The sequence below is a fragment of the Littorina saxatilis genome, linkage group LG9, assembly GCF_037325665.1.
Source record: "Littorina saxatilis isolate snail1 linkage group LG9, US_GU_Lsax_2.0, whole genome shotgun sequence".
Lineage (NCBI taxonomy): Eukaryota > Metazoa > Mollusca > Gastropoda > Littorinimorpha > Littorinidae > Littorina > Littorina saxatilis.
In genome coordinates this window covers 11,839,314-11,867,223 of record NC_090253.1, presented here as the reverse complement: position 1 = coordinate 11,867,223, position 27,910 = coordinate 11,839,314, and the positions used below count along the sequence as shown (strand labels likewise).

The window sequence follows — 27,910 nt, the reverse complement described above, 5'->3', positions numbered from 1 at the left end:
CTAACAATTCGGCAATTGGATTATAATAAAATCACGGGAGAGAAAAAAGAAGAAACGCATATTGAAAAATTTGCCGGTAACTACTTCCGGTCGTCTGGTATCTCAAAATGGCGTCTGTGAAGCTGTTTTGTGCTCGTGCGAGTGGTAAGAAACTAAAAGAAATACATACTCGTGCATTTTTAATGTAAAATCAAAATGAGGGGATGCGTTCATCGTTAATTCTGTATTTACAATATATTCATAGATAGATTTGTGTTATCTGGTTGTTGCGATTTTGTTAGTTTGTAAGATGAATGTCATATTGCAAGGGTGAAGGTTACAAAACACAGCACTATAATGTGTTGAGTAATTATTTGTCCAATGCCGAACGGATGTAGCTGCGTAATTCAGATAACTGCTCGACAAAGTAAAAAATTAGAAGATATATTGCAACTGTAGGACAATAGCACGAAAGTATTACACACACAGTGACTTGCACACACATCTAATAGCTGTGCCAGATTTTGTTCTGGGTGTAGTTCAATTAGTTGTACTGTTGTTGAGATTACTGACATTTTATGCAACACCATGTTAGATGACTTGATTGCTGGAGGCTCAACAAAGCAATGGTGAAGTGTCTGCCCTGAGATGAAAGTTATTGGGAAATGTATAATAAAATATATATAATATTACGATGTTACATATACTGTATGTAGATCTGATGTAGTGCATTATTATTATTTTGTTGTTGTTGAAATTTGTACTTTTACTTTTAGACAACAAAAATGTGTTATTCTGTTTCAGCTCAGTGTGTTTTGAGGAATGCGGTACGCCCGACCTATGTTGCACAGGAGAGGTCTTGTTACAGTAAGTGTTGAGCTCTGTACATAGAAAAAGTGTTAGGCCAAAAAAAAAATAGGTGTGGGTAAGGTAACATAGCCAAAAAAAATAGGGTAGGAAGGTAGGCAATCACTTTTTTTTTTTAACTTTTTTTTCTAATGCGTACAAATTAAACCTACTTGACAGGGAAATAAGTGTGCGACTCGAGCGCTTTCGTTTTCATTGCGTTTTCTGCACTCGTTTTTTCATATTTTTTTTTTATTTTACAAATTGTAATAAAAAGTTATAGGGTCGGCCCTTAAAAATAGGGTAGGTCGGGTTACCGTAACCACACCTATTTTTTTTTTAGGCCTTATGAACCAAGATATATACATGGAACTGGAAGAGCATATTTCACACTCTAAAATCATGTTGACATTCATAACGACATAAGTGTTCTCTTTGAAATGCAAAACTGTTGTTATTGATATTAGAAATAGTAGTAAGGCCAAAAAAAAAAAAGTCTGTTTACGGTAACATAGGCCCAAAAAATAGGGTCGGTAGGTCGGGATTTCTTTTTTTTTTTTTCCATAAAACCATATTTTTACGTTATTTTGCACAAAAAAAAAACCAAAAGATTTTTTTTTTTCTCCCCCAAATGCCCCAAAAAAGTCTAGGGTTGCGCGAAAAAAATAGGGTCGGTCGGGTTACCGTAAACAGACATATTTTTTTTTGGGGCCTAATACTAATAGTACAGTGGAACCTATTTTCTAAGACCTCAAAATTTGATAGTCTGTGAAGATTAGATCAGTGGGAGTCTCAGAAGAATATCAAATCAGAGGGAGTATTACTATTAGAAATATAATTTAGTTACATTTACAGATTATGAATACAGAAAAGAAGGCCAGAGAAAGCAGGGTCATTAAAGGTATGCGTCTTAAATTGGGATGGGGCGAGTCTTTAATAGGAGGTTCCACTGTATTAGTATAGTCTACCTCTCTGTTTATATATATATATATCTCACTTTATTTAAAAACAAACAAAATCTTCTCAGGTAAAACCTCAGACCTAGCAAGTATGAATTGATTAATTTTGCTGTACATCATTTAATTTTATGAACTGCATAAGTTCCCATGCCCCTCTCCTTTTGTGTGGATCTGTTTGTGTCTTGGTACAGGAAGAAATGTTTACAGTGGAACCCCCTTTTTAAGACCCCCCAATTTAAGACTCCCTCCTTGTTAAGACTCTCCTTTTTAAGACCTTGTTTTCTCAGACTTTTTGAGTCACTTGAGAAAAAGTGACTCTATGTAATCGGTCAGTGTTAGTCTGTCCGGCCGGCCGGCCGGCCGGCCGGCCGTCCGTAGACACCACCTTAACGTTGGACTTTTCTCGGAAACTATCAAAGCGATCCGGCTCATATTTTGTTTAGTCGTGACCTCCAATGACCTCTACACTTTAACGATGGTTTCGTTGACCTTTGACCTTTTTCAAGGTCACAGGTCAGCGTCAAAGGAAAAATTAGACATTTTATATCTTTGACAAAGTTCATCGGATGTGATTGAAACTTTGTAGGATTATTCTTTACATCAAAGTATTTACATCTGTAGCCTTTTACGAACGTTATCAGAAAAACAAGGGAGATAACTAGCCTTTTCTGTTCGGCAACACACAACTTAACGTTGGGCTTTTCTCGGAAACTATAAAAGTGACCGGGCTCAAATTTTATGTGAACGTGACTCCCAGTGACCTCTACACTTTGACGTCTGCTTTGGTGACCTTTGACCTTTTTCAAGGTCACAGGTATGTCTTGAAGGAAAAAAATTGAAATATCATATCTCTGAAACTATTCATCGGATTTGATTCAAACTTTATAGGATTATTCTTTACATCAAATTATTTACATCTGTATTGTGTTGTGAATAGCAATTTCTTCCTGTCCATCTGATGCCTCATATAATATTCAGAACTGCGAAAGTGACTCGATCGAGCGTTTGCTCTTCTTGTTGTTCATAGCCTCTGTAAAATTACCCCCATTTTAAGACTCACTCTTTTTTAAGACCTGATTTTCTCAGATTTTTGGAGGTCTTAAAAGGGGGGTTCCACTGTAATTACAAACCAAAGATATTATGCCGAAGAAGGTGTTGATGTATGGGTGTTGATGTTGTGTGCAGAGCAAGTGGGGAAGCCTGAGCCAGACATGCGATGGAAACCCATCATGGACAGAGCGTCACAGACTGTCTTCTGGACAGAGCTCTTCAGCGGTAACACTTCTCTCCCTTCTCCCCCTGTCTCTGTCTTCTGTGTTTGTTCTTTGAAGATTGGTTGTTTATTCTTTTCCATTTATCTTTTGTACTATGAATTTTGCACACACAAAAAGGAATAGAAGTGCAGTTCTCCCTAGATGTTGAATTTTATCGATGGCTCATGTTTTGAAGATTGCTTTTTACATTTAGTCAAGTTTTGCCTAAATGTTTTAACATAGAGGGGGGAATCGAGACGAGGGTCGTGGTGTGTGTGTGTGTGTGTGTCTGTGTGTGTAGAGCGATTCAGACCAAACTACTGGACCGATCTTTATGAAATTTGACATGAGAGTTCCTGGGTATGATATCCCTGGACGTTTTTTTCATTTTTTCGATAAATACCTTTGATGACGTCATATCTGGCTTTTTGTAAAAGTTGAGGCGGCACTGTCACACCCTCATTTTTCAATTAAATTGATTGAAATTTTGACAAAGCAATCTTCGACGAAGGCCGGGGTTTGGTATTGCATTTCAGCTTGGTGGCTTAAAAACTAATGAGTGAGTTTGGTCATTAAAAATCGGAAACTTGTAATTAAAATTATTTTTTTATTAAACGATCCAAAAACAATTTCATCTTATTCTTCGTCATTTTCTGATTCCAAAAACATATACATATGTTATATTTGGAATAAAAACAATCTCTGAAAATTAAAAATATAAAAATTATGATCAAAATTAAATTTCCGAAATCAATTTAAAAACAATTTCATCTTATTCCTTGTCGGTTCCTGATTCCAAAAACATATAGATATGATATGTTTGGATTAAAAACACGCTCAGAAAGTTAAAACGAAGAGAGGTACAGAAAAGCGTGCCATGCAGCACAGCGAAACCACTACCGCGCTGAACAGGCTCGTCAGTTTCACTCCGTTTTGCACAAGCGGTGGACTATGGTCATTGTAAAAAAATGCAGTGCGTTCAGTTTCATTCTGTGAGTTCCACAGCTTGACTAAATGTAGTAATTTCGCCTTACACGACTTGTTGATTTATCCTTTGAAGATTGTCTCCCATAAATTGATCTTCTGAGGATGATTTTTTCATTTATCTTTTTACAGCAGTACCTGCGATGTATGGACCCTCCGATGAGAGGACACCTCCTCTTGTCCCTTTTTATATTATTTCTACCAAAGTATACCTGTCATCGCAGGCAACACTGTTTCCTAGCAACCCGCACATGGAGAGGTTACGTTGCAAGCTAATGATAACAGCTGATCAACATTTTGAGTGGTTTCTTTTGTGACACACTTAAATGAATGGTATATATATTGTGTTGTGACAGGCCTGGGCATCACCCTTGGTCACATCTTCAAGGAGCCGGCCACCATCAACTACCCCTTTGAGAAAGGCCCGCTGTCCCCCCGCTTCCGTGGCGAGCACGCTCTGCGGCGCTACCCGTCAGGCGAGGAACGATGCATCGCCTGCAAGCTGTGTGAAGCCATCTGCCCCGCTCAGGTGGGTTAGGTCCCCTGTTTCTCAGCCCATTGTTTTTAGTGGGGGGGTAATGTTACTTGGGGAATTCTTGTCGTTAGGATTTGGCGAGGGTAGCCTGCTGTTATTTTCATTTTTTTTCATTTTCATTACTTTATTGTCCCATCGTTGGGAAATTTGGGTCGCTTCCTCCCAGGGAAAGCTAGCAGCAACTGTGTCGCGCTACCCAGGTTTGAGCGTGTTTAGGTGTTATCAGCCACCTGCATGCACTTATGGCAGAATGACCGGGGTCTTTTACGTGCCACTGTGGTGACACGGGGATAGGGCATGGATACTGTCTCTGAGTCTGCACATAAAGTTGACCCGTGCCAGGCCCGGATTCGAACCCGTCGCCCTAGGATCACAAGTCCAGTGCTCTACCAACTGAGCTACCAGGCTATGTCTTGCATAGCGAGAGGCTAGTCGCAAGGAATTCTTAGCCTCCACAAAACCGGCGTGTGTTGTGTTATTGGATCTTTTGATCAGCTTGGTTTGTTGCAGGTTGATGGAAGCAAAATGTCAATGTATTTGTGAATTGATTTATTTTCAAGACTTGTTTAGGTTGTTGCAGTTTATTGTACATGTAGTGTGTGTGTGTTTTTATGATTGAAATTTTGACAAAGCAATCTTCGACGAAGGCCGGGGTTTGGTGTCTGTGATATCAAGACTTTACCACTTTGTTACAGTTTATCAACGTGGTTGATTAATCAATTCTTTTTTGTCATGGTTGTTCCTGTCTGCAGATGGTAAATACCGTTTTGTAGCTTCAGGTAAGTTGTTAGTGGTTGTCAAGATGTGTTGTTCTACTATCAACAGGCAAGAACTTAGCCTTCAGTTTTTAGATGTGTATGTATGCAGCGTGTTTGCAAAACAGTCAGCTATGCATGAATGTTTGTATGGTGTTCCCTGAATAAGCAACACTCGGCCTTGTGATGAAATGACAGCATTGTTTGAAGGAATAATACCAAAGAAATAGCCCTTCGATCACTTCCAAAGTTATATCATAACATTCTGCCATGCATGCTACTGCGCAGGACTGCCTTCACTTTGCCAATGGATATGTAATCAAAGGTTTATGAAATGTCATAGAATAGGCAAAGAAAGTGCACTCATGTGAGGGTTGCGTTGAGTTACTTCCCTTGTGTGTGTATGTGATGTTTGTTTCCAGGCGGACGCGTCAGAAAGGGCGCAGGTCATCTTGCCGCCAGGCGGCGCTTCATAGCTACTTTTTGTTTTTAACACCGGAGACAGGCAGCACTCTGAAACGCAATCACACACTTCGATTTGGATTAATTACCATACTTGCTTACATGGTGTGTTTTTGAGCAAATGGTGCTGTGTGCGTCTAGATTAAGGGACAGTGTATTCCCCACATTCTTCAAATTGGCCAGTAACTCTCCCCACATTCTTCAAATTGGCCAGCAACTCTCCCCACATTCTTCAAATTGGCCAGTAACTCTCTCACATTCTTCAAATTGGCCAGTAACTCTCCCCACATTCTTCAAATTGGCCAGCAACTCTCCCCAAACGGTCAGATGAATTGTCTCCCTTTACTGTGCAGGCCATCACCATAGAAGCTGAGGCTAGAGCTGACGGCAGTCGGCGCACCACTCGCTATGACATCGACATGACCAAGTGCATCTACTGCGGCTTCTGTCAGGAGGCGTGCCCTGTCGACGCCATTGTGGAGGTCAGTAGTACCGGTACTCTTCACCTTGTTTCAGCGGTGGTCTGTCTTTGGGTCCTCTTTTCACTTTGATTGCATCTCTTTGGGTCTAGTTCTTTTTGTCTGTTTGGGTCTAGTTTTCATTTTGTCTCTTAGGGTCTAGTTTTTGAGTCACTTGAGAAAAAGTGACTCTATGTAATCGGTCAGTGTTAGTCTGTCCGGCCGGCCGTCCGGCCGGCCGTCCGTAGACACCACCTTAACGTTGGACTTTTCTCGGAAACTATCAAAGCGATCGGGCTCATATTTTGTTTAGTCGTGACCTCCAATGACCTCTACACTTTAACGATGGTTTCGTTGACCTTTGACCTTTTTCAAGGTCACAGGTCAGCGTCAAAGGAAAAATTAGACATTTTATATCTTTCTCGGAAACTATCAAAGCGATCGGGCTCATATTTTGTTTAGTCGTGACCTCCAATGACCTCTACACTTTAACGATGGTTTCGTTGACCTTTGACCTTTTTCAAGGTCACAGGTCAGCGTCAAAGGAAAAATTAGACATTTTATATCTTTGACAAAGTTCATCGGATGTGATTGAAACTTTGTAGGATTATTCTTTACATCAAAGTATTTACATCTGTAGCCTTTTACGAACGTTATCAGAAAAACAAGGGAGATAACTAGCCTTTTCTGTTCGGCAACACACAACTTAACGTTGGGCTTTTCTCGGAAACTATAAAAGTGACCGGGCTCAAATTTTATGTGAACGTGACTCATTGTGTTGTGAATAGCAATTTCTTCCTGTCCATCTGATGCCTCATATAATATTCAGAACTGCGAAAGTGACTCGATCGAGCGTTTGCTCTTCTTGTCTTCATGTTTGTTTTGGTCAAGTTTTTTACATTTAGTCAAGTTTTGACTAAATGTTTTAACGTAGAGGGGGGAATCGAGACGAAGGTCGTGGTGTATGTGTGTGTGTGTGTGTGTGTGTCTGTCTGTCTGTGTGTGTGTGTGTGTGTGTGTGTGTGTGTGTGTGTGTGTAGAGCGATTCAGACCAAACTACTGGACCGATCTTTATGAAATTTGACATGAGAGTTCCTGGGAATGATATCCCCGGACGTTTTTTTCTTTTTTTTGATAAATACCTTTTATGACGTCATATCCGGCTTTTTGTAAAAGTTGAGGCGGCACTGTCACACCTTCATTTTTCAATCAAATTGATTGAAATTTTGGCCCAGCAATCTTCGACGAAGGCCGGACTTCGGTATTGCATTTCAGCTTGGTGGCTTAAAAATTAATTAATGACTTTGGTCATTAAAAATCTGAAAATTGTAAAAAAAAAAAAAATTGTTTTTAAGACAATCCAAATTTACGTTTATCTTATTCGTTATCCTTTTCTGATTCCAAAAACATATAAATATGTTATATTTGGATTAAAAACAAGCTCTGAAAATTAAAAAATATAAAAATTATTATTAAAATAAAATTTCCGAAATCAATTTAAAACAATTTCATCTTATTTCTTGTGGGTTCCTGATTCCAAAAACTAAACATATAGATGTGATATGTTTGGATTAAAAACACGCTCAGAAAGTTAAAAAGAATAGAGATAAAGAAAAGCGTGCTATCCTTCTCAGCGGAACTACTACCCCGCTCTTCTTGTCAATGTCACTGCCTGTGCATCGAGCGGTGGACTGACGATGCTACGAGTATACGCTCTTGCTGTCTTCTTCTTCTTGGCGTTCGCAGAGGTTACACAATCAGTCCAGCACTGGTGATAAATGTTGTCGTTTTCTCCAACTCCTGTCGACTGCCGTATAGTTTGGTCTGCAAGGGAGTTGGTGACGGCCACACTTCTTTTCGTTCCTCATCTAGTAAGGGACATCGCTGTAAGATGTGTTCCGCTGTTTGGTCCTCTTGACTGCAGGCACAGGTTGGTGATGGCGCCAGCTTGAACTTTCGGTTCATGTGAGCATTGAGCCTGTTGTGGCCAGTACGCAGCCTGATGAGGTTGACTTGCTGCTCTCTGGACATTGTGTGGTAGTCATCTCTGTTTGTCCTTGGCCTCATCAATGCCTTGATGATTGTTTTCTGCTCACTAAAGCTGACACTGTTTTCAGGTTGGTCTTCCACGGCTCCTTCTTTTGCCAGCTCATCTGCCCTTTCATTTCCTGGTATCCCACAGTGTGCTGGTATCCACTGGAGGACAACTCTTCTGGTTTGTCTGACCATCTGTAATGCTTTGGCCAGCTGTGGGAGTTTGTCGTTCTCTAGGGCCTGAAGGACTGAAAGGGCGTCCGAGAGGAAGACAACTTGGTAGCAAGGGTCTGCGGAGTCCTGAACGAAGGAGGCGGCCTGCATGAGAGCTTCTGCTTCTGCTTTATAGTTTGTGCAGTGTTTGCCAGTGGCAACGCTGGATGTAGCTGTATGTCCCCCAGGGAACTGGATGAGAATGCCTGCACCTCCATTGAGCACGGCGTTAGTTGCTGATCCATCGGTGTATACATGGATCCACGCCTCTTTTGGGTACTGTTCGTCGATCAGGGCTAAGGTGAGTGCCTGTCGAGCTGTGTCATTCTGATCTTCTCCTGAGGTAACATGTGGAACACTGGTGCAGATCTGGATGCCTGGTTTCTCTGTTGCCTTGGGGGTTTCCTCTTCTTCTTGAGTCAGAGGTAGAGTGTTCTGTGGAAGGACTTCCCTGTACTGTCGAGAAAGTCTCTTGCTCTCGTGTACAAAACTGCTCCGTTTAAGCCGGTTCTTGGTGAGGTTGCTCAGTCTGTGCTTCATGGGGTGGTCGGGTAGGCACTTGAGCTTCTCGGCCTGTACCATAGTCTTGGCTTCTCTTCTCTGACAGAGGGGTTGGATGGTGGTAAGCTTCTCCATTTCCTTGATGGGCGTGGATTTCATTGCACCGGTGATGAGTCGGAGGGCCTGGTTTTGCACACGGTCAAGGGTCTGCAGGTTTGTCTTGGCTGAGGTTGACCACGCTGTGGAGCCGTACTCGAGGTGGGGTCTGATTGTTCCCTGGTATACTGTCTTCAGTATCTTCTCGTTCGCTCCCCAGGTGGTACCTGCCAGCTTCCTGAGTATGGCTAGCTTGCGCCGGGCCTTCGTCTCTGCCTGTGCAATGTGTGGTTTCCAGGTCTGCCGTCTATCAAAGGTGACACCAAGGTACGTTGCTTCTTCATCCTCTCTCAGAGGAGTTCCACCAAGTCTAATGGTTCTGGCTTTCTGCTTTGGCGACAGTGTGAATAGGGTGGTGGAGGATTTCTCCTTGTTGATGGAGACGCACCAATCTTCTGCCCATGCGTTCAGCCTATCTGCCGCTTGCTGCATTCTGTAGGTGGCAGTACTTGCGTGCTCCTCCTTGCACCAGATCACAAGGTCGTCTGCGTAGAGAGCAGCTTTGATCCCCTTGGGCATCTCAGACACCAGATCGTCGATGAAGAGAAGGAAGAGTGTGGGGGAGAGGACTCCGCCCTGAGGGACGCCATGACGAAGGAGGAACTTCTTGCTTTTGGTCTGGTCGACGTTAACTCTTGCCCTGCGGTTATAGAGGTAAGAGCGAATCCACTGGTACATGTTGCTGGACACGCCTTTCCTCAGCAGTTTTACAAGGAGTCCATCTTTCCAGACCTTGTCAAAGGCCTTCTGAAGATCTATCCAGGTGACGAAGACCAGCTTCTGTTCCTGAAAGGCATCTTCAACTTCTTGCGCCAGGTAAGTGACCTGATCTTCAGTGCTGCGGAACTGTCGGAATCCAGCTTGTTCAGGGGCGAGGAGGTTCCTGGATTCCAGGTACCACCTGAGGCGCTCGTTCACAATTCTCTCCAGGGTCTTCACAACACAGCTGGTGAGGCTGATTGGGCGATAGCTGGTGGCCTTCTTTGGATCCTTCCCTTTTTTTAAGATGGGGATCATGATCGCTTCTCGCCAGAGTTGTGGTAGCGATCCTTCTTGCCAGCTGCTGTTGAAGACCTCGAGTAGCTTGTTCTCTGCTGCACTACCAAGGTGGGTTAGCATCTCGTTGGTGATGCCGTCTGGGCCAGGGGACTTCTTCGCCTTTGACTTTTTCAGAGCTGAGTGCAGCTCGTGGAGTGTGAGTGGTTGACTCATGGCGTCCACTGTCGACTGTCTGGCAGGTCTCTCTCTTTTCTCTCTTCTTGCTTCTCTCTGTTTCTCGGGGCTAACATGGAGGTTGCTCTCAGCTGCATAGCTTTCAGCAAATTGGTTGGCAGCATGCTTTCCAGTTAGCACTTTCCCGTTCTCTTCTAATGTGATCTTTCCTCTGCTGGTGTTCTCATCATTCAACTGCTTGGTGAGCCTCCAGAGCTTTCTGCCATCCTTCTCAAGGTTCAGAGAGCTTGTTTTCTCTTGCCAGCTTCTCCGTCTTGCCTGTAGCTTCTTTTTGAGAAATTTGGCTTTGGCTTCCTGGAGGCGGATGTTGTTGTTTTGTGACGGGTTGACTTCTGCTTCCCTTCTGGCGTCTGCCAGATCATCATCCAGTTCCTGCAATTCATTGCTCCAGTAGGGCTTATAGTCTCTCCTGGCACCCCTGGGAATGGACTCACGCGCTGCTCTGAGGATGCTCATGTTGAAGTCCTTCGCCACCATGTTGATGTCTCGACCCTCGACTCTGATGTCTTTGGTGAGTTCGCTGGTGCGGTGTCTAAAGAGGAACCAGTTCGCTCTTTTGTAGTTCCACCGTGGGAAGGACGCTTCAGTGCAGGACTCCATGCCCAGGGTCAAAAAGACTGGCCGATGGTCACTTCCACCTAGCTGTTCTCCGACCTCTCTGCTGGTTAGCTGGTGCATGTCTTCCGTGCAGAAAGCTAGGTCAGGAGTTGATGTAGTGTGCCATCTTCTGGAGTAGAATGTAGGGCAGTCAAAGGGACTGTTCAAAAGGATGAGACCTTTGTCGTCCTGCCAGTTCTCCACCTCTTCTCCTCTCCGATCCAGGTGGTCATATCCCCAACTCTGTGAATGACTGTTGAAGTCACCCACCACGATGAAGTTGGAGGCCTTTGCGGGGATCGTGTCAAGGGCGAGGTGTCTATCATTGGGGCAGTAGAAGTTGACAAGATGGAATTCTGATGTCTTCGTCTGGATTCGAATCACCTGATATTTGGAGTCCTCCATGTGCGTTTCTATCAAACAGGCATTGATGTTGTTCCTGATGAGGGTCAGGATTCCTCCTTTGCTTCGGTCTGTTCTGTCGGACCTAAGGCATTGGTAGCCTCTCACTTTGAAGGACTTTTGGGGTGTCAGGTGCGTCTCTTGAATACAGCAGATGTTGATGTTCTTCTCATGCAGGATATGCTCCAACTCTGTCTTCTTGTTCAGGATACTTTCTGCGTTCCAGTGCATGACCTGAAAAGGTCGCCGCTGACTGGGTTTCTTCCTGGTTGTGGTGGTGCCAGTCACTTTCCTCCCGCGTCTCCTGGCGTGACAAGACGGATGGGAGGGACCTCCAGTAGTTGGGGCTGGGTCCCTTTGAGGCATGGGACCCGACGCTGCTCCACCCTGGGGGGTCCTCAATGGGCGAGCGCCATTTCCATCTGTGCTGGTTGATTGTGTCATCATTTGCGTAAGTGCGTGTACCCGTGGTTTGTTAGAATGCGCCGTGCGGCCCGGGTCCTCCGTCTTCAGCATTCGGGGTTTTCTGTCGGGGTTACCTCACCCTTAGCTCATGGCCCGTACGTCCTACCCTGAGAGCACAGGGGGGAGGATTTTCCGGGATCCCACCCGGAACCAGTTTGGTCCGCGGCCGCAAGCGGCTGATCTCCATATCTGAAGACCGTTCCCCTATCCGCCACCCGGGGACGCGCTGGGTTGGGGGTGGTCGCCCCACTGAAAATCTCACATTGGGTTAAGAAAGATCAGCCTGTCCCAGACTCTTGCTGTAAAAATGCAGTGAGTTCAGTTTCATTTTGTTAGTTCGACAGCTTGACTAAATGTTGTAATTTCGCCTTACGCGACTTGTTTTTTTCTTCTTGTCTCTTTGGGTCTAGTTTTCTGCTTGTCGCTTAGGGTCTAGTTTTTTTCTTGTCTCTGTGGGTCTAGTTTTCTGCTTGTCGCTTAGGGTCTAGTTTTTTTCTTGTCTCTTTGGGTCTAGTTTTCTGCTTGTCGCTTAGGGTCTAGTTTTTTTCTTGTCTCTTTGGGTCTAGTTTTCTGCTTGTCGCTTAGGGTCTAGTTTTCTTTTTGTTTCTTTGGGTCTAGTTTTCTTCTGCAGTCTCTTTGGGTCTAGTTTTCTGCTTGTCACTTAGGGTTTGCGTAAAGGTAACAGTCTTTCTGTTATTGTGCTTCACCTACTGACTTGTACATCAACATGTGTGTGTGCAGGGCCCCAACTTTGAGTTTTCCACAGAGACGCGTGAAGAGCTGCTGTACAACAAGGAGAAGCTGCTGAATAACGGCGACAAGTGGGAGGCCGAGATCGCCGCCAACCTGCAGGCAGACTACCTCTACAGGTAGAACAAGACATCACCGCCAAGCTGCAGGCAGACTACCTCTGCAGGTAGAACAAGACATCACCGCCAACCTGCAGGCAGACTACCTCTACAGGTAGAACAAGACAAAGGCCGTATACCTAGTGGTAAAGATAGAATGACACAGAGACATTGTCCTAGTGTGGTGTGTAGGACGTCTCAAGACTTTCACTCATACCTATTGAAAGACTGTCACAAAAGATGAAGAGTTGAGTAGGGTGTATGCAGATGCGTAGTGAGTTCTGAGTGAGAAAAGAAAAAGAAAAACAGAACCATACTTAAAGATTTTTGTTAAGGGCAAGTTGTTATTAAAAGGTGTGCCTGGTTGGACCCACTATATTTTCGAAGACAAAATCCAGGGGACTGTTAGCATGGAGTTCATTTTGATATTGGCTTCAGGTGGCTGAATGATTATGTTACGACGTGTTTGTAAATAAAGTGTGTTAAGCGTTGTAACTTTGTCACAAACTTCATAATACGTACAAATGTTTATGGCTGCTTGATGTGTGTGTGTGTGTGTGTGTGTGACATGATAACGAAACTCAAACATACAGATCCACTCACCCTTCACAACTTCTCTTAAAAATCGCAGACACACCAGTTGACTATATTGGTGTTTTATTCAACTCTGAAATGTGAAGAGCAAAAAAAATAAAAAGCCATCAAAAAACCCTAAAAATTGCGTATGAACAAAGTCTACATATATGTAAATCCAATATATCTAATAATTATAAGGGTAAAGATCACAAAAACTCCCTTTACTTGAACTGGGAAAGAAGAAAAAAGTTTCTCAAACAATAAATAGATGGAAGCACACAACTTAACTGCAAATGTCACTGAAACATGTTCAAAGAATAATGCACCCACACTTCTAACAAATCTAGCAACATTACATCTACAACTCAACCACCACCCTCAACCACACATGTATCCTTTCTTTCTTTCTTTCTTTGGTGTTTAACGTCGTTTTCAACCACGAAGGTTATATCGCGACGAGGGAAAGGGGGAGATGGGATAGGGGAAAGGGGGGGGAGATGGGATAGAGCCACTTGTTAAGTGTTTCTTGTTCACAAAAGCACTAATCAAAAAATTGCTCCAGGGGCTTGCAACGTAGTACAATATATGACCTTACTGGGAGAATGCAAGTTTCCAGTACAAAGGACTAAACATTTCTTACATACTGCTTGACTAAAATCTTTACAAACATTGACTATATTCTACAAATGTATCCAAGGAGTAAATGTCACAGACTACATAAAAACAATTAAGTGTAAAGCTATGATGATGCTGATTAAATAAGTCTGAAGCATAATTATAAGCAGTTTCTTCGACCTTAAACAATGATAACACAAATTCATGTACTTGCCTCTTAACAACAAGAGCGCCATCATACCCTAAACAATACACAGTTCATTTCAAAATCTCGAGCGTAAAAATCTTTTTAAATAAAATAAAACAATAAAAAAAGCTGATTACAAAATATAGAGACATTGGACAAGCTGGGAGCAATCATTAAAAAAAATGTGCTTGGCAGTTGGCCTCACAATCCCAACTCAAGTCACATTAATTTTTAGCTTCAATTACCATGATCAGGGATGGCCAAATCTCAATTTTTAACTCGCCAGCCGGGCAAGTAATTTCAAAAAAGTCACCAGCCCGCCAGAAATTTCGCTGGCCCGAAACGTACCACAGTTGCTGTAACTGCAGTGTTTATAAAGCTTTGAAACTCGATATTACAATCAAAAGAAAAGTGTTGCATTTGACCAGAATTTTCACTGACCAGCCGGGCGGTTTCTAATAGCCCGGCGGATTTTTTACTCGCCCCTGGCGATCAGGTGGATGATTTGGCCATCCACAATGATAGATATTTACTGAAAAAGACAGCCCCCAAAAGCAAACAGGAATGCATCTCAAGTTTGTCCCAGCAAACGGGTCAGAATAAAATTGGTACATTGCGCACAGTTAAAATATAAATCAGAAACTTACCATTCTCAAAGAAAAAGCATGTAACTGAAATATTGAATTTATATCGCACGCACGTCATGATTATGTTTCTAAAACTGAACCAAAGCAAATAACTGAATTTCATGTGTAATGTTCTTCAACTGTTTACGACTACACTAACTATTGCCTTATGTAGTAGTAGTACTACTACTACATAAGCTTCAGTTAGTGTAGTCATTATAGTATTTCTACTACTACATAGTGTAGTCATTATAGTATTTCTACTACTACGACTACTTCTACTACATAATCAGTAGTTATAGTAGTCATTGTAGTATTTCTACTACTACTACAACTTCTGCAGTTCAGAAGGAAATAACTGCATGCGTCGGTACTGAACCAACAGATGATTAAACAAGGGGGACAACTCAGCAGATCCCAGTGGAACCTGTTTGAGAGGCCGCCACAGCGGAACAAGCATCCAACTCTCTTACATCGGAGCCAAGCAAACTGTGCGCTGGATTGATTCCAACGTAAGAGAGTTGGATGATTGCTCCGCTGGGGCGGCCTCTCAAACAGGTTCCACTGCATGTGACTGGCCGTTTCCGGGCAGTCATCTGCTGATCACAAGACAGCTTCAAGTCCGGTCATCTTTTTGGTTCGCTCTTCAGTTCTGCAGCCATGACTGGAAAGGGAATGAAGCAATGCCTTGGCCTTCTGAACATAATGCTTTACATGTAAGCATAACCAAACAGGCAGCCCTTTTTTAGTTTGGAGTGAAACATGTTCAACAAAAACTTTTTTTTTATCAATATTTCATAATTTGTTTAGAAGGTGGCATTTCTTCACTCCCCTTCCACGTCCAGACAACAGAACTGCACAGCAAGCGCACAACACAATCTGACTCCTGCTTTTGTCTCGTGAAAGTTACTCCCCCTTGCACCGTGGCTGCTATGCTTTCCAGCATGTCAGCCATGGCGAATCATCCGTCAGACTTACAAGTTACAGTTCACAGGTCTTGCTGCCAGCGCATCGGCAACAATGCAGAGTCACTGGCAACAGCAAGAAAAAAACTCAACAGGTAAAAAGACAAAGTCTGGCTGCTGTAACAAACAGCGCAGTCAAATCAATCACCAGGAAGTGCGTACATGTAAAAATGTCTTCAAGATGCAAAATCCCAAATCACCAAATAAAAGCACACACAAAAAAGCAACAAACAAGCAGAAAACGCACAAACAATCCCGTTGCATGGTTACACATGAATAGGTAGGTACAAGGATTTATATGACAGCAGATCAGTTCTGTCACCTTACTATCAGTTTCTATCAGTTTCAGGACTGAACCATGAATGTCATGTTCACACAAGAGACATCAACTGATCAAGGGCAGATGAATTGTCTTGCAACAAGATAGATTTGTCATCACTCAGCTCCCTTGTTTGTCGGGTGAAAGCAGACTGTCCCACTGAAAAATTTGTCCATGAGTCTGCGACAAAAACGCCAGGATTTCAGACGTGCTTTAAGCTAGTGCTGTTCCCATGCCTGTGCAGCGCAGAGCCTGCGTCCCTGTTGGTTAGAACGAACAGCGCCGCTGCATCCTGGTCTGGCACCGTACCGCCGGCTCCAAGACCCGCTCAGCCGGGGGAGGCAACACAAACTCACCCCCCTCAAACTGCTCAACGCCTTCTTCAAACGCTTCGTCTTCCAGCACTGGGTCTTGAAAGCCGAGAAACCTCAGCTCTCTCTCTTGGGCCGGGAAATGCCCGTCAGATGAAAATCTTCGACGTCTTTGGAATGGCAGCCTATGTGGTTGACCGGCTTCCCCCAATGTCTGTGGTGAAAGTGGCTGCACAACCGATGTCTGTGGTGAAAGTGGCTGCACAACCGATGTCTGTGGTGAAAGTGGCTGCACAACCGATGTCTGTGGTGAAAGTGGCTGCACAACCGATGTCTGTGGTGAAAGTGGCTGCACAACCGATGCAACAACCATGGTTGGTGGTGTCTGTTGTACAAAGCGGGCGGTGCCGAGGAGAAAAGTCTCCTGAGAAGAGAGCTCCTTTGTCTGCACACTTAAGTTGCCTCCCTTGGTGAAAGCAGTATAAGAGCTTCTGGAAGAGGAATATTTCTCTTGCAGAGGGTTGATGGTGTAGGCCTGTTGTGGTTGGCCCAGAATCCCCTCTGCACTGCCAGGAACCAGACTGCTGTCCATGTCAGCCTCTTCTTCTCTACTTCCCCTGGCACCCAGTGAGTCCATGTATTGCGACACGTTCGTCACAATCTCAAAAGTCTCTAGTCCAGGCAAGAACTGGAAAGGCAACGCATCGAGGCCGTACACCTCATCAAAATGTCCGGATCCGTTGAGCATGTCAGCGCTGTCGCTCTGCGGGTCGGTCTCCTCTCCGTGCAACGTGCGCAGGGGTGCGTCTCGGAATCGCACCCTCTGTCGCTCACCGATCAGTTCACACAGTGGAAAATATGACAGCTGTTCCATTCTGTCGTTTGTCATTGTGTCCCCTCCCTGGTTGGAGGGGGTTTCTAGCTTAGGCATTGGACAGCCCCATGCCATGGGTAGCACTTTGGACTTCTGTGGAAACACTGGCCTGTGGAGCTGGGGTCTGGAGTGAAAATGGCACTTGAGTCTGTAGGACCTGAAAAGACAATGAAAAGTCTCATAAGTACACTGGTCCAAATAGAATCTTATACAAGTAGTTATGTATTGTTTTACCAGCAAGGAGAGTTGACCCTTTACACAAGCAAAACATGTCCCTTTACAGCAGGTGCCCTTTCACAACATAACAGGTAATACTGGTTCGCCCACCAAAGAAGAAGTAAAAGTTGATCGGCGCAATGACCTAGTGGATACGACTATGCGCGACCTCCTATGCGGACTGTGAAGTGTTGAAATCCTGGTGGGGTAAGGGTGGAGATTTTTCTGATCTCCAATGTCAAGTTATGTGCAGATCTGTTAGTGCCAAACCCCCCCTTCATTTGTCTGTGCTAGTACCAAGTACGCTGAAGCTCCTGTAAATATAATCCATGTCAAAGTTCCAGGAGCAATACAAACACAACAATATCCATTTGGCATTGTCCAAAAATGGAGGATGACTGCCCAAATGGGGCTGGGCCGCTATTGCGCGGGGCCGCTATTGCGCGAATCTAACCCTAACCCTAAAGATTCGCGCAATAGCGGCCCCGCGCAATAGCGGGCCGACCCCGCCCAAATGGCAAGGAAAAAAAAGAAAAAAATGGTCAAATGCATTTGTGCAAAACCTAAGTGTATGTGACCTGGAGCCTGTGAAACCAGAAGAAGAAATAACATGTACAAGTCTCTTGTTGAATTTTTTTTTAAATTGACTAAGACCATTTATAAATTTATCAGAGGTTGGGTACACATGGGTTATTTTGGGGGGCTGGTAGGGTAAGGATCATAGTGTTCTTCATTCAGGAAGTTGTGCTTGTTAGTTTTTAAAAGCTATTCAAAAGTATGTTTTCTCGTGTTTTGACTGAAATAAATGATTAAATAAATGATGAATGAAACTAGTAACGAGAGAGAGGGAGAAAGATAGATAGATAGAGAGAGAGACACACACACACACACACTCTCTCTCTCTCTCTCTCTCTCTCTCTCTCTCTCTCTCTCTCTCAGGGACAGGTTGTAAGATTAGGCTTTGCCTAAAACCTCTATCCTTTGGTAAGGCCAAAAAAAAAAAATTGTCTGTTTAGGGTAACCCGACCGACCCTATCGATTTGGCGCCGAAAAAAAAAAAAAAAAAAGAGATAAAAATGCTAAACAGAGACATTTGGCGTTTCTTTCTCTCCCTTTCTCTCTGTTTTATTTATACGTTAGTTTTGAAACATGTATTCATCAAATATAAGAAGTGAATGTTCAGCCAACATAGCATTTACACACACACACAAAAAAAAAAAAAAAAAAAAAAAAAAACCTACCTACCTGCCGACCCTACTTTTTTTGGTCATGTTACCCTAAACAGACAATTTTTTTTTTTGGCCTAATAAAGTTCAGTTTCAGTTTCAGTTTCTCTCTCTCACGTACTATAAATAGAACCTTAGTCAAGTGACAAGTCGCGCGATCGCAGGGGAATCCCCTTTTGCCATTTTTTCATAATTCTATTTTTAGACATGGTTGACCAAGCAAGAATTCTGTGGGCAATTGTTGTCGCAATCACAAACAAACTGTGTATAAAAGCACTGCTTGATCGAAGTTTGTTCGTGTGTACAATGTAGAATGATTCTAAGAGCCCTTTGAAGCTTAAAATCGTTCGTAAGAAGTAAAGAGGAAGTCACGGACGGTGTTGGAATGGGTCCACATTTCTGAGAAAAACAGGCCTGAAAACACGTTTTCAGTAAAGTTACAGCCTGTGTTTAGTCAAAATAAGCACAGAATAATCCGTTCGTCGCATATTTTTAACCGAACGACAGACAGTGTGTTATTCATGTTTTCTCAGGCGAAGATTGCGGGACTAAACGGAGAGAGGAAGTAAATTCAGTGACTCAAGTCCCGATCAAAGATCGTCAAAAACACAGAAAATCCAACTCAGACATGTAGATCTACCAAAAGGCAATCAAAACAAACCCAAATCTTACGAAATGCATGAAAAATCGAAAAAAGTCGTGACGTACCTGTGGTTTTAACGTTGGAGCGATATCCAAAGCCAAGATTTGCTGAGCTGCGCGACGTTGCCAGCACTGGTGTTTGCGTCGGAATAACTTACGACTGCTTGTGCAATAGCGGGCACGTGACATGACATGTACGCGACGTCATCGTAAATGTCCAGTATGGAAGGCTTCGTCGCGACAAAGCTGTTCGGAATGCGTCCGTGTTCTTGTTTAACGTAAAACTGTATTGTATTTCGTCCGTGCAGCAGTACCTTGAAGTACAAGTATTAATTAGTTCCTCAGCTAAAGGCTGTGGGTTTCTTTGGGCAATATTCCGAGTTAGCCCCGTACCGGGTGAGGTGATTCGCCGAGCTGTCACTGGTATCCCGGTCTGAATAACTGTCTCATATAATTATTTACCCCAACGTTCTTTCAGTATTGTAATGAGGTCACTTCCACGGGTCGACCTGGGGACTGAATATGTCCACACCTCAGTCAAAGCCGAGTACCAGCTGTACACTCAAGGTAGAACCCAAGATCTCTGGCCTTCCCTGAGAATGTGACAGATGCTGAGCCTAACTGAATGGCAGATGGAAGACTGTGACGAGAAGAAGAGGCTGAAGAGGCAAACAGAACTGCTTCAGTTTTTTCTTCGTCAGTTAAGTTTAAGTTTGTCTTCATTCATCCAGTCTTTAATATCAGAAACGCAGTCTTGTAGGAAAGACACAAGGTCATTGACCTTTTCAGATATTAGTCTCTGAGGGCATCCACGCAGAATCATTATGGGATATAGCTTTGCCGGTGGATGTAGTGTACTTTGACAGTAATGACAAAACTCCATACTGTAGAAACACTTGAAGACTGTCAGTGCATCATGATGAGAAGAGCTCGCATACAATTTCCCTTGGCTGATGACTCGGAGTAAACGTAGTACAGTGTAGTACAGTAGTAGGCCTAGTTGTTGTGGGACTGGCGTTGTTGCCTATAAGCCTCGCGGCCTATAAGGTGCCCGATCAGTAAAAGATATGCTCAGTTTCACTGTCTGACACTGATCCCACTGTCAGTGTGGATCCTTTGATCCCGGTTATTGGTTCCATCACACGGCCACTCAGTGTGACGTCATCATGTACAGGACTGGGTGTCCCATGTTTGCGGCATGTGACTCAATTCATTTTTTCCTGGCACGTGAAGCTGGCACAGCCGATATGATCAAGGCTAATAAAGAAATGGTATACGACAGTGGAGCGAGTTCAGCTGATCGCAGGGTGGCGACTCAGTGACTACCATTATAGGTGTCCACCTGGCAAGACTGAGCCGGTTTACTGTGTACAGCATATCTTTTACTGATCGGGCACCTTATAGGCCGTGAGGCTTATAGGCAGGTCTTCCTTGTGTCTTTTTCCACCTTGACTCTGACCTTTCTATGAGACATCATGTCAGGTAGCCTACCTTGAAATTAGGCGCATCAGCTCCATCCGCCACTTTCTAACTGAAGAAGCCACAAAAACCCTTGTCACTTCCTGCATATTGTCTCGTTTTGACTATTGTAACTTGATGCCCTGTTGATTGGATGTCCTTCGTTAGTTATCCAACCTCTCCAAACTGTTCAAAATGCTGCAGCCCGCATCATCTTTAGGTCAAACTCGGAAAACACAGCATGTCACTCCTCTGCTATACACACTCCACTGGTTGCCGGTCACTGGAACAGCGTATCAAGTACAAAGTCGCTTGTCTGTGTTTCAAGGAAAGTTTTCAACTGTTGTTGGAAAGAGCTGAGAGAGGTGCAGTGTCTGACCATAGATCTATACAGACGTCAAGGGATATCTATGGTCAGACACTGCACCTCTCTCAGCTCTTTCCAACAACAGTTGAAAACTTTCCTTTTCACACAGGGCTACACCAACCCGGCCTAATGTCTTTTCCATTCCGGCATTTCTGCACGTACTCCTCTCCCTTAAAGTTGGTATGATTGTCGAAAGTGTTCGCTGGGTATGTGTGTATATATAGTGTGTATAGCATATATGAAAATGTGTGAACAGTACATGTGGTGATTTTTGTCCGTATGACTAACTTGTTTGTTTTATGTAGGTTGTACATTTAATTGTTCTATTTTGTAATATGTTCTTTTGTATGGAGTCTAGAGCTAAGGTTAGGCACTTAAAAATGTCCAGTTATTATTATTATTATATCTTTCTATGCATGTGGGATGCACTTAGGCGGCCGCCGTGGCCGGGATCGCCGATCGAACCACCCGAGCTGCGGTACGACCGTGACCAGAGCCCTGGAGCCGCGGCGAGAATTATATACGGAAACAGCCCCCGGATGATCATCAGGACAACATTGATTTCAAGGCGGCGCTGTTGAAGGAAAAATACCGTCTGAAAAGATTGTTTTGCTTTGTCAGAGAGTTTGTGACTTCAGATCCTTGCACTCTACCCTACATTTCAGAAACTTTTCCAAAAACTCTCTCCACTATTCCCGGTAAACGGCCCTCGTGATGCCCACATTAAAGTTCCCATTCCCCCCGCCTCCAGGAACGCAGTTTTCGCAAAACGTGTTATGATTTCAAATATAAACAGATAGACATGAACAAAATCAGTTGATTGTGAAAAACACAAGCAAGAAGATTTTGATAGCTATTCTTCAAAGGGAGGCAATGCTACTGTTGAAGTGTATCTCGGCGACATGTAATAGCCTCCCTTGGTCGTGAAGTGAAACTCTTTGCTCAAAGCGGCTTCTCCGTGTTTTTGTTTTGACTGGTTTATCACAATATATTTTGGAGGGATTAAATAAGTGTTGGTGTTTATAAATCTTTTACATCTTTAACGGCATAATTATAGCTCCGATGTGGTAGTTTGTGATTTTTAAACGGAATTGAACAGCTTTTTTTGTGTGTGACTCTTTTACATATCTGTTTTAAATCTTAACAGCGACAGATTTGTATGCAGACAGGTGTTTTAGTTGCGAACAATGTTACTATTAGTACATATATTCAAATATAATATTAATGTTGTAGTCCTTCGTTTGTCTGTATGTTACATGCATCACCGCTGACATTTCTTCATGTGAGATAATAAAGTTAATTTGATCTGATTTGATTTGATTTGCCTTATACATTTTGAGCACACACAAACACACACACACACACACACTGACACACACACACACCGACACACACACCGCACACACACTGTGACACGCACGGACGCACACGCACACACATCTACCACACACGTATATCATTCATCATACAGATCATATTGTTTGTTATGTTTACTAGTATTATTGTAAGCAAAAGTGTTTGACAATTCTTGGGTGCGACTTTTGAGTTCCTACCTATCCAACAGTCCAAAGATGTTTTATTTATCACAAATTAGATAACATAAAACGCCTTAATAATTAAACTGTACATATATTAAAGGCACAGTAAGCCTCCCGTAAACCATCACAGAGCTCCCCGAGCGTCTAAATACAGTACAAGCATACTTCCATTTGAACGCTCACCGAACGGGAACATCCTGGCTGCTTTCTGTCGAGCGTGAGACATTTTCCAAGAATTTATTTTCGTGGACTTGGTCCTCTACAACAATGGCGCCTCGTTTTGGTGCTAGACCTAACTTTTAAAATCTAAATAATACATTGACAGCTTGTTACACAAACATTCTTTAATCATAAAAGAATTCGTTTTTCATCAAGACAAGATCAGAACAATTCGAAGTTGTGAAAGTTTAAAAAAAGAAAAGCCCGGAAGCAGGGTCACGCAAGGGTCGTGGCAGACGACGGTCTTTATCAGTGCAAAACAGTCAAAAGCCATCGCTAGAGTTCTTGTGAACCACAGCCGTTGTTTCGTGCATAAAAAACGTGCTTTTGTAGATAAGCTCACGTCGAGTCGCATTCAAATGACTAACTATGACGACTGCATTGTGAAAAGGGAAAACTGGATCACACGGGTTCACGATGGCTCAGGGGTAAGATAAACCACGCAAAAATAAATTCTTTGAAAATTGTTCGCTCTTTACGGAGGGCACCTAGGATGTTCTCAATTGGTGAGTGTTTAAATGAAAGGGTGTTTGTACTGTGTGTAAAAGCCTGACCGTATCTGTGATGGTTTACGGGAGGCTTACTCTGCCTTTAATATCCTTTTTATTGCTTTTTTCGCTTGATATACCCTTAGCAATACGCTAAGTGAACACAAATTGTGAACACTGAAAAAGTGTGTGTTCAAGAAAGATAATTTGAAGCGATTTTTGGAGTAAAATTGAAAAGTGATATCGTCATTTATGTGATGAAAAAGAAGGAAACTGCAAATAGCCTATACTGACTCCACTTTTTGTTCCATGCTGACAACTTAATTGTTTTGTTTTTTTACCGAAAAGATTAATTGATTTCTGCTTGGTAATTGTTCTCTCCTCAAGTAATCGCGGTAAGAACAAATAACACCCCCACCCTCCCCCACCGGTCAGATCAATAGCATCTCTTAACACCATAAACAAGATACGTTCGAGCTTTTTCAGCGTTTATCCGGCGTGATAATTTGTCTCCCGATATTCGGGAATTTCAGTCTTTCCGCGAGAATTACCTTTTCATACCACCAAATTCCCTCTAGAGAGTCCAAAGACGCATCGATAATTATGCGTAACTCTGCGTCACCACATACACAGTTTACATCTGTGTACAGTTTGAAAACACACTACAGGGACACATTCAAAGCTCAGGTGACACCAAATTGCAACACCCACCTTCTTTGGACATCACACCGACCCCCCACCCCCTAGGTCCACTGGGTAGTCAGCTTGGCGCTTCACTTGCGCATTCGACAATGTCCCGTCAGCAATGAGTTGAGGGGATAAAATGCAACGTAGATTCTTTTACCATCGTTGCTGTTTCAAGTGTTAAAAAGCTCGCTATTCAGCTCGCATTTCAGTATTTAAAGAAGCAACTCAGCGCATAAATCAGATTCGACACAGCAAGCCATGCAGTATTCTGTATATACGGTATGTGTAGCTGAATAATCATGACAAGCGACTAGAAATAGCTTGCCAATTTTCTCCTTGAAGACTGTGGGTGAAAGGCGTAGATACGGTATACGGTGAATTCAAACACAAAATGTTATGTATGACATATCCTGGGCTGAGGTGCACGACAAAGCTACCATCCAAACGAAAGCCACCCGCAGTGTTTGATTGATTGAAAATTAGATGTGTTGTAATTTCAACGAATCAGAACCCGCGGTTTGTTCTCTCCCGTTTGGGTGGCACCCACTTTCGGTTCGTCCACATCAGCCCTATAACTGATTTAATCCCTGTAGTGTGTTTTCAGTCGATGCGTCTTTGAACTCTCCAGAGGGAATTTGGTGGTATGAACAGTTGTGAAAAGGTAATTCTCGCGGAAAGACTGAAATTCCCGAATATCGGGAGACAAATTATACTAACCTCTTGCACCTGAAAAAAACCTACAACTGACCAGCCTAAAAACCTGCCAGTGTCGTCGATCACTACCGAAAAACCAACGCGCAGTGCATTGACTTGCTTGTGCGGGACAACAAGCAAAATGGCGACCGAGTCAAGGTAAGCGCTCGACTTACTTAAGTATAATATGTTCCGATGTCTGTGTACATACGTTTCTTTCTTTCACAACTTGTGTCTTTACTGTACAAGGTTGGTACACACACACACATACACACACACACACACACACACACACACACACACACACACACACTCACATACATCCTGCACGGTATACAAGCAACTTCACACAAAAAAAACCAACCTGTAGAATATTCAGGAACTTTGAAGGAGGTAACTCTTGCTTGCTATCATGACCAACTGGCGAATGCTTGTGTGATTAACCATTCTGACTTGTCAACATTACGTGAGCACTTTTTGTCTTGTATGAGTCATTCTTTCATGAATTTACATTACTCCCATATGATAGTTACTTGAGCAAATGTTGGCTCTTCTAACAACTGGGCGTGGCCGGGTCCTGACTCATAGACAGACAGACAGACAGACAGACAAACACAGGCAGACAAAGACAGACGCAAGGTTGCAAGACACAGACAACAACCCGCGTCAAGATTATTCAGGTCTATGTGCACCTTTGAAAACTGTCTGAAATGAGATACAACAGCCATGTCTCTGACTCTGGTATTACGATTTGTTTCTTCTACACAACTCGTGCGTAACACCTGGGATCCCAAATCACAGCGCGTGCAGTCTCAGCCCCCCCCCCCACCCCCCACCCCCTTTCCTACAGGTAGGCCTAATACGAGACATCTGGGTGGCGTTGTCACTTACCTTTAATCCGACAGCTACTGGCACGCAACGAAAGGTAGTTATAAGTGTATTTTTTTGCAGTAGACAGCTGTTCAATACATGCATAACTCTGTCCATAAGTTGTGGTTAGGAAATATTTCCTTTGGCTAGTAACAAGCAGCATATTTGTGACTTTCAGGGCTGCCTTGGTTTTTTTTTTAAATATAGCACAACTTTACGGTGTGGACAAAAAAAAAAAATATTGTGACAAACACTATACATTTAACAACATGTTGTGAGACAATTAAAAAACTTAGAATCAACATACAGTCAAACCCGTTTATAAGGACCTCGCTTAGTAGAAATTCTCCTATAAGGACACCATAATGCTTGTCCCTGCCAAAGTTGTTCTTTGTGATTACTTAGAAAACCTCTCATATAAGAACCTCTTTTATAAGAAACCTACCTTTTAGGAACAACATTTGTTTGCTCCCCACACGTCTTTCCCTCGGATATAAGAACCGAAAGTAGAAATCATCATTTCCAGGAAGGGTGTTGTAAGAACCTTCGCTTATAGGAACACCACTTGCTGCTCCCACACGACCTTCCCTCTGATATAAGAACAGAAAGTAGAAGTTATCATTTCCAGGAAGTGGGCTTTTTCGTTTCCGTTTGGGTTTTTAATTTTGATGTCATTTTTGTGCATTGGAAATGAATGTTTTGGAGTTGTGTACTCACGTTTTGTCGCACAGCACGGAATTTGGGTCAATCTTGTTGTGTCTCAATGTTATCTCCCCCACTTTTGTGTGTGTGTGTGTGTGTGTGTGTGTGTGTGTGTGTGTGTCATTCAACGAGCCAACGTTCACGCAAAACACAGACCCAGGTTGAAGGATTAAGGCAAGCTGCCATTTTTCCATTCTTGCCCATGCTACCTCCTTGAAAAACCGTATTCATACATAAAGAAAGACGAAATCATAGGCCTTTTTCTTCAAGAAAAAGTCTAGATTTTCTAAGCATTTTGAGCAGTGATACATGTACATGTACATGTACAGACAAAAGACGGGGTCAGGTCGTAAGCAGTCAATCTGCCGTGATTTTTTTCTCGACCCTGGTGCGGGATGGGGCCGCAATTCGGCATGAGATATCCTGACAGACAAGAGTTTTCTGAAAACCAAATATCTCTGAATGCATCCAACAGCTCTACAAAAACAAGCAAGAAATCGCTGCAGAAAGACACACACACACACACACACACACACACACACACACACACACGTGACACAAACACACACACACAAACACACACACACACACACACACACACACACACACACACACACACACACACACACACTCTGACACCATCAGATGCTGATATACAGCCTCTAAAATTATACTGTAGAATACAAATGTATTGAGCTGAGACACCTTTTCCTCGGTTATAAGAACACACACTTCCACAAATGACCTTATAACCGAGTTTTCCCTTACAGTGACCCTCGCTTACAAGGACACAAAAATGCTTGCCCCTGCGATGTTCTTATAAACGAGTTCGACTGTAATTTGATCTTTTAACACCGGAAGAAAACTTCAAATTTGGTTCATATGCCATGAGTTACCTCCCATCCATGAGAAAGTTCTAGATAATTGAGTAGCAAGTTCAACTTCATAATTTTACACCCTTTGAGGATGAGCTTCTCTTTGAAAACAACAGCATTAAAAAAAAACATCAAATACATATCTTCAGCCTCGTTCTGCTTGCAGCTGATTTTAAATATAAATGAGGCACAGCTATGCAACAGTAGCAAGGGGGGAACTTTTAATTTTATGAACTGAAGTTGTCTACCAACTTTTTTCATCTACCACACATTCAGAAAAGTGAGCTTGCCCAGAGTGGCTACTTTTAATTCTTTTTATTTTAAAAACGCACACAAACAGAAAAGCAAATTTGTCATGACAAACAGCAATAAGAAAGTAAGCTCTGAAGTCAGCAATGGTACGTAGCTGTTTTAATAATTATGACTGTAAAACACTTGTATATGTTACAGTAAATTCATCAAACCAGTAAATTTGTAAATTTACTGAAATTTTCAGTAAATTTGTAAATTTCCTGGGTGTCAAACTCAGTAAATTTGTAAATTTCCTGAATTTTTCAGTAAATTGGTAAATTTACGGAGTGAATTTACAAATTGACTGGTTTGATGAATTTACAGTAACATATATATCATTATGTTTAAGCTGCAACTCTCCTTAGAGTTGGCCTGTAGCAGCATTCGTTTTAGAAGGGATTGTAACTGGATGGCACTTTGGGCAACTACTTTGCCAGAAAAGGCAGTCTAGCCAGGAGGCCATATTACATTATCAATGGGCATCA

General features: G+C 42.9%; 3 protein-coding genes across 4 annotated transcripts in view; 2 read left to right on the top strand and 1 right to left on the bottom strand.

Moving 5' to 3' along the window:
• Positions 1 to 19,410, bottom strand: part of LOC138975269 (variable charge X-linked protein 3B-like) — a 40,720-nt gene extending 21,310 nt beyond the window's left edge. The window contains exons 1-2 of one of the 2 annotated variants that reach the window (XR_011458585.1): positions 19,304 to 19,410; positions 13,847 to 17,310 (exon numbers count right to left, since the gene is read on the bottom strand). Coding sequence is in view for 1 of the 2 variants with exons in the window: in XM_070347923.1 (XP_070204024.1) it covers positions 16,236 to 17,228 (993 nt within the window). In the remaining variant the exon portion in view is untranslated. Of the gene's footprint in view, positions 1 to 13,320; positions 17,311 to 19,303 lie in introns of those variants that run through there. The other variant, XM_070347923.1, reaches the window with a different exon arrangement.
• On the top strand, positions 12 to 13,195 carry LOC138975272 (NADH-ubiquinone oxidoreductase subunit 8-like). Its single transcript, XM_070347925.1, has 6 exons — positions 12 to 144; positions 784 to 846; positions 2,970 to 3,059; positions 4,378 to 4,550; positions 6,127 to 6,255; positions 12,574 to 13,195. The coding sequence occupies exons 1-6, from the start codon at positions 108 to 110 to the stop codon at positions 12,703 to 12,705; spliced, it is 624 nt and encodes a 207-aa protein (XP_070204026.1). The 5' UTR covers positions 12 to 107; the 3' UTR covers positions 12,706 to 13,195.
• A 5,083-nt stretch (positions 19,411 to 24,493) lies between the features above and the next one.
• Positions 24,494 to 27,910, top strand: part of LOC138976734 (uncharacterized) — a 47,129-nt gene continuing 43,712 nt past the window's right edge. The window contains exon 1 of the mRNA XM_070349616.1: positions 24,494 to 24,846. Within this exon, the coding sequence (XP_070205717.1) occupies positions 24,830 to 24,846 (17 nt within the window). The 5' untranslated portion in view covers positions 24,494 to 24,829. The remainder of the gene's footprint in view (positions 24,847 to 27,910) is intronic.